The sequence below is a fragment of the Vigna radiata genome, chromosome 10 (genome assembly GCF_000741045.1).
Source record: "Vigna radiata var. radiata cultivar VC1973A chromosome 10, Vradiata_ver6, whole genome shotgun sequence".
In the NCBI taxonomy this organism is placed as follows: Eukaryota; Viridiplantae; Streptophyta; class Magnoliopsida; order Fabales; family Fabaceae; genus Vigna; species Vigna radiata.
The window spans coordinates 13,793,556-13,799,082 of record NC_028360.1 but is presented as its reverse complement, the minus strand read 5'-3'; the positions used below and the strand labels follow the sequence as shown (position 1 = coordinate 13,799,082).

The following is a 5,527-nucleotide window of genomic DNA, read 5'->3' as shown; positions in this document are numbered from 1 at the left end:
TTAAACATGACTCTGATACCATATTAGAAAGTGAGTTTGTAGGCCTAACTCAACCTCATAAAATCGGATTGTAAAAGGTTTACACCTCACTTATATATTATAATTTAGCCTTATCTTTAATAACGTGGACTTCCAATATAAATACCATATATATTTTATTTGTCATTAAAAAAATGTCTAGAAATTTGCTTTTCTCGTGCCGCCGCAAAAGTGCTATTTCAAATCTGCAATATGTAATTTGCATGTCTAACACACCACTTCCTCTATTTATTATTATTTTGGACAGAGTTTGGCAGAAATTTTTAAAATGTTAATTTTGCTGACCTCTGTGCTACATAAATCTTTCACCATTATCTTCTTCTTTTCTCTACAGTCACCATATTGCACTTCTGTTAGTTTAAAACCTCATTTGGATTAATTCATCTTTGAATGAAATTTTCATACAAGTTCGTTTAAACTTAAAATATAATTTCATATATGTTATTCGTTAATTAAAAGTACGATGAATTGGTATTGTATAATTAAGTTAAACTTCATTTTAACTAACTTACGTTTGAAACAAAGTTAGTTGAATGAAATTTGCTACTTCTTTTTTTCCTTTAGGACATTGATAGATACAGTGAAGTAACTGCAGAATCCTAAACTGACTGCAGATTATCCTACATTCAAAGTTTAAAGCTGTTTTCTTTTCTTTATTAAAAGAAATGAAGAATATGTCTGACAATGACATTCTCGTTATCATAAGCAAAATATTTGGATTCTCAACCGATACATCCGATGTTACGATGAAACAAAACAAAACAAAACTCGTCACTACCACACATTTTTTATTTATTTCATTTATATATAATTATACAAAACTTCTCTATGCTGACATTGGCTAACAGCATCCCCAGATTGAAGCAGGGTTGTGATGTGAATCCAAGATGAAGGGGAAAACCTTGGCATCGCAGTTCTCACACATTCACCACAAAAAGTCCTTCCTCCAATTAACCTCATCATTGCTGAAATAGAAGCCATCCTGAGTGACCATCCAGGAGCACATCCTATGAATCCCACATCGCTCAGTGTCTCGTGAAGCCTTAAACGCCTCGAAACTCTTCCTCGTACTGTCCCATTTCATGGTACACTTCATGCGATTGTTGCTCCAAAAATTTGACTTCATCACCCAGCTAAAATCATCGTGTTCCTGAAGGGCACGCCCTCCGAGATCCATCTCCTCGGAAGAACACCAAATCACCAACGGCACAGAGGAATTGTCAGTGAAACCATTGATCACTCGAACGTAGTAATCATTGGTGCCCAACAAGAACCTTGCCCTTTGTACTGTGGCCATCACCATGATAATGGAAGAGGCAAGACACAGCGTAAGGTAAACCACAGAAAGTTTCATGGTCGGTTATGAAGACGAATATGATATCTCTGTTGAGCTAGCTTCTCAGGCTTTATATATGTGCTTTCCTTCAACACTGTTATTTGTGTGCCGTATTTAGTGTACTCACCACAATCTTATCATTATATGAGATCTTTTCCTTTTTATATGGTTTATATTTCCCTTTTTAAAGCACACCCATGCGACAGGATTCCTAGATTTTTCTTTTTAACATTTTATTTTTCATTTATGCCTCAAATCTCTATCGTATATAACATGTTTTATGAAAGTTGACAGGGCTATGTCCAAAGAGTCACTTGCAAATAAAATTGACCACCCAACATATGCAATACTCAAACCCAATCTTGACCGATTCATGTTTCAGATACACTTTTTTAGACAATATGTATAGGTGCCCCTACATTAATCACTCTTTCAATCTCAACATTTCCCACGACCACCATCTACTTTTCGTGCCACTCATGTTACTTGTTTTTTTCTTTCTTAACTTAATACATTAAATTTGTTGTGTAGTGAACGAGAATAAAAAAGTGTTAAATATGGGAAGGATATCTTTTGAAATTATTTGATTTTCTAAAGAGAAACATCTCCCACCTTATCATTTTGGCATGGAAGCATCTTTTTCAGCTTTATCTCAACATGCGTTTTAATTTTTTTTAAATAAAAAAAAGGCATGTGATAAGATTGTATAGTAGTTGTTTTGGCAGTAATGTGTTTTGAATTTGACATGTTTATTGTAGCCACTTGTGTTATGGTATCACCTGTTTGATATTGTCGGAGAGTTAGTTTTCAACAACGGCCATAATTTCAACTCAACGGTGTGCTTCCAAAACATCTTCTAACATCACTTCAATAACATATACAAATACAATATCTACACTGAGCGTGCTTATATATTTTATTCTTCCATGCTTAATTCTTCCATGTTTATTCTTCAAAAGTCATAATAAAGATGATAGAAATATTTTTTTTACATTTCTTATTAGTAATTATGAGATCATTCATTAATATCTACTCTCACATTAGAGTGGGAAAATGTGTTAAAGAGACTACAACTACTAGAGATAAAAGAAATTTACAAACCATTCATTAATGTTTAATCTCATATGCGATATGTATATTTAACGTGAGGACTATTTTGAAAATCTTAGAACAACTAAAAATAAGACAAATTTATTGTATATAACTAAATGTAAATCTTACTTTATAAACCAATTTTGAAATGTTGAGTTAATTTTAAAATCTATTTGTAAAAAAATTTCTTATAATATTTTCAAAAAAAAGATATGTAATTTTTATTTTTATAAAATGACTGTATTTACTATGCATGATAAATTGTATTAATCAAATTTTTTTAATGAACCCTTTTATTATTTAGTTAAATTTATTAGATATATAAAATTTCTTGAGTTTCATTGTTTTTGTTTATGGAGTCGTTATCCTGAAGTTCAAAATATTTTAATTAAAAAGAATATTCGGAATATATCCTTTAAGTATTTTTGTTGGCGAAGATTTGCTGAAAACTATAAAATGAAAGATAGATTAATTAAATATGGAAGGGAACTTGTTAAATTTTACAATTCTTAATAAACTTCAACCGATTAAAATGTGTATTTAAAATAGCGTGATATAATAATATTAGGTTATCAACCAATAATACAGATTATGTTTTTATTTTTCTTAGATTTCATTTAAGACCCCAGAATTTTTTAGTTTCTAAATGTATGTACGTTGTTATATTAACTTAAGTCATTGAACTAGGAATAAAAACTGAACAAAAACATCAATTTAAGGAATTAAATACACACACACACACACACACATATATATATATATATATATATATATATATATATATATATATATATATAAAATTATAATTTCATATCTTTGAATGAAATTTTGATTACAAGTTCTTTTAAACTTGGAATATAATTTCATATACGTTATCCGTTAATTAAAAATAAGACAAATTGGTATTGTATAATTAAGTTAAACTTCATTTTGAAATTTGTAATTTTCGAGAACTATTATGAAGAGGAATCTGAATATGCATATGAATATGATATCTCTGTTCCTTCAAAGTTTCACCATTATTTAGTGTGTGTACTCTCAATCTTTTTCATTCTATATTCTTCAAAAATCGCATAATCTTATCATTATGAGATCTTTTTCTTTGCTGCCACTTTATTTTTATGGTTTAGATTTCCCTTTTAAAGCACGCCCATGCGACACGATTCCTGTTTATACGCCAAGATTTTTCTTTTTAACATTCTATTTTTCATTTATGCCTCAAATCTGCATCGTATATAATGTGTTTTATTAAATACTAATTTATAGAAACAATTTTTTTGTGTGTGTAGTGTTTTACCCTGTTTGTAACAAAAAATGTTCATGCGGATAATTTCAGGTTCGAATTAAATAGCAAGTAAACCAGTCCCACGATAATTAAGAAACTATTTAGAGAAAGTGTTTTGATTCTATTTTCATGAAAGTGATTTTTATTTATGGGTATAAAGTTGCAAAAGAGATAACATATAGTTTTCTGCATGTACATAAATCGAAAATAGGTATATATTTTGGGACGACAAATGGACAGCCACTAAACTAAGTTATACTAATGTAAGACAAAAAAAGAGAACAAATAATTGTTCAATTGTGTTTTAAATTGTATAATGTGTTCGTACGATCAGCAAGATATTCAGGTGATATTTTTATTAAAATAAATTGGACGGTTAAAGTGTATTTATGTCATGGAACGGTCGAGATGAAGTGGGTTAACTAAAAAAAAAATCATTATGGTTAAAAGTCTAATTGTGATTTGTGAAGTTTGAACACTAATTATGTTACTTCTGATGAAAAATCCATCAAATAAATAGAAGTATAAGTTAAAGTAGTAGGTGACTTATTAATTACACATTTATTACTCTTATTTTCAAATTAAACTAACTTTGACATTATATAACCTTTGACAAGTACTTCTAAGATGTTGATGAACAAAAATTGAACTTGGAATAATATTATTGGATGATCGATCGTTGGAAATCAAAACATATTGACACACATCATGGAGTTCGAACATGACTTTCTAAACTCACATAGTGATCACAATGAACATGACAAGAAACATTGTTTTGGAAGAAGCTTCAAACGACCAGATGAACCCTATGGAGATGATGAGGAACTTACAAACACAAATGGATAAGATGCAACGCAAGTATGAGAAAGAGTAGAAAATCCTAAGTTATAAAAACGTAGTTATGCAACAGAGATAAGGTGCCAAAAATCATGTGCCCTCCACCCAACTCTGCCAAGACAAATCAAGCAAAGTGAAGATCTTGACCAAAAAATTCAGGAGGACGGTTTTGGGGAAGGAAAAGACCAATCGTTTGTAGCAACAACAGACACGATCAGGATGCTCCTGTTCACTGTAGGAATTTTGGAGACGCCTTTATCAGATAATTGGAGGATACTTGTCTTTGATAAGTATGACGACTTCACTTACCAAGCATATTAGAATGTTCATGAACCATACAAAACTTTACACGACGAGCAACACCATCTAGTGTAGGATCTTTTCCACCTCATTAAAAGGGGAGGCCATAAATTGGTTTTCTTTATTACAGCCAAACTCCATACATTGTTTCACTACCATCCGATCAAAGTTTGGAGGACAGTTTGCTACAAGTCGACCAAATCACTTGACTTTGATTGCTCTCGTCAATGTCGAGCAAGAGAAAATCGATCTCTCTAAGTGTTCGTGGAGTAGTTTGGCAAAGATGCACAACATATACGAAACCATAGTCTGAAAGTGGCTATGCGCCATATGATCACGACCTCGCAGTGAAGACCGTTCACAAATAGGTTGTGCATGCATCCTGCCAAAAACCTTAACGAACTAAGACAAATAGCGGTCAAGTTCATGCAAGCGAAAGACAGTAGGGACTTCAAGAAGCAGATGCAGGCGAAAGCCTCGTATAATGAGTAAAAGGGAGCTAAGAAAAAACTGCATGGGAAAGGACATGATTCAAGATCCAAAAAGCTGACCAAGGGGTCACTATTTCATCAATATACACCTTTGAACACCTCCTACACGAAGATACTAGAAGAAGCTCTCACTATATACCTAATGCC

The 5,527-nt window shown here is 31.6% G+C and overlaps 1 protein-coding gene across 1 annotated transcript; it reads right to left on the bottom strand.

The window, feature by feature from the left end:
* Positions 1–714: 714 nt before the first annotated feature.
* On the bottom strand, positions 715–1,497 carry LOC106775602 (S-protein homolog 5). The gene has a single exon (XM_014662748.2). The coding sequence runs from the start codon at positions 1,391–1,393 to the stop codon at positions 965–967; it is 429 nt and encodes a 142-aa protein (XP_014518234.1). The 5' UTR covers positions 1,394–1,497; the 3' UTR covers positions 715–964.
* Between the last annotated feature and the right edge of the window lie 4,030 nt (positions 1,498–5,527).

Coding starts and splice junctions, on each gene's coding strand:
- LOC106775602 (XM_014662748.2), bottom strand. CDS start 1,393: ATGAAACTTTCTGTGGTTTACCTTACGCTGTGTCTTGCCTCTTCCATT.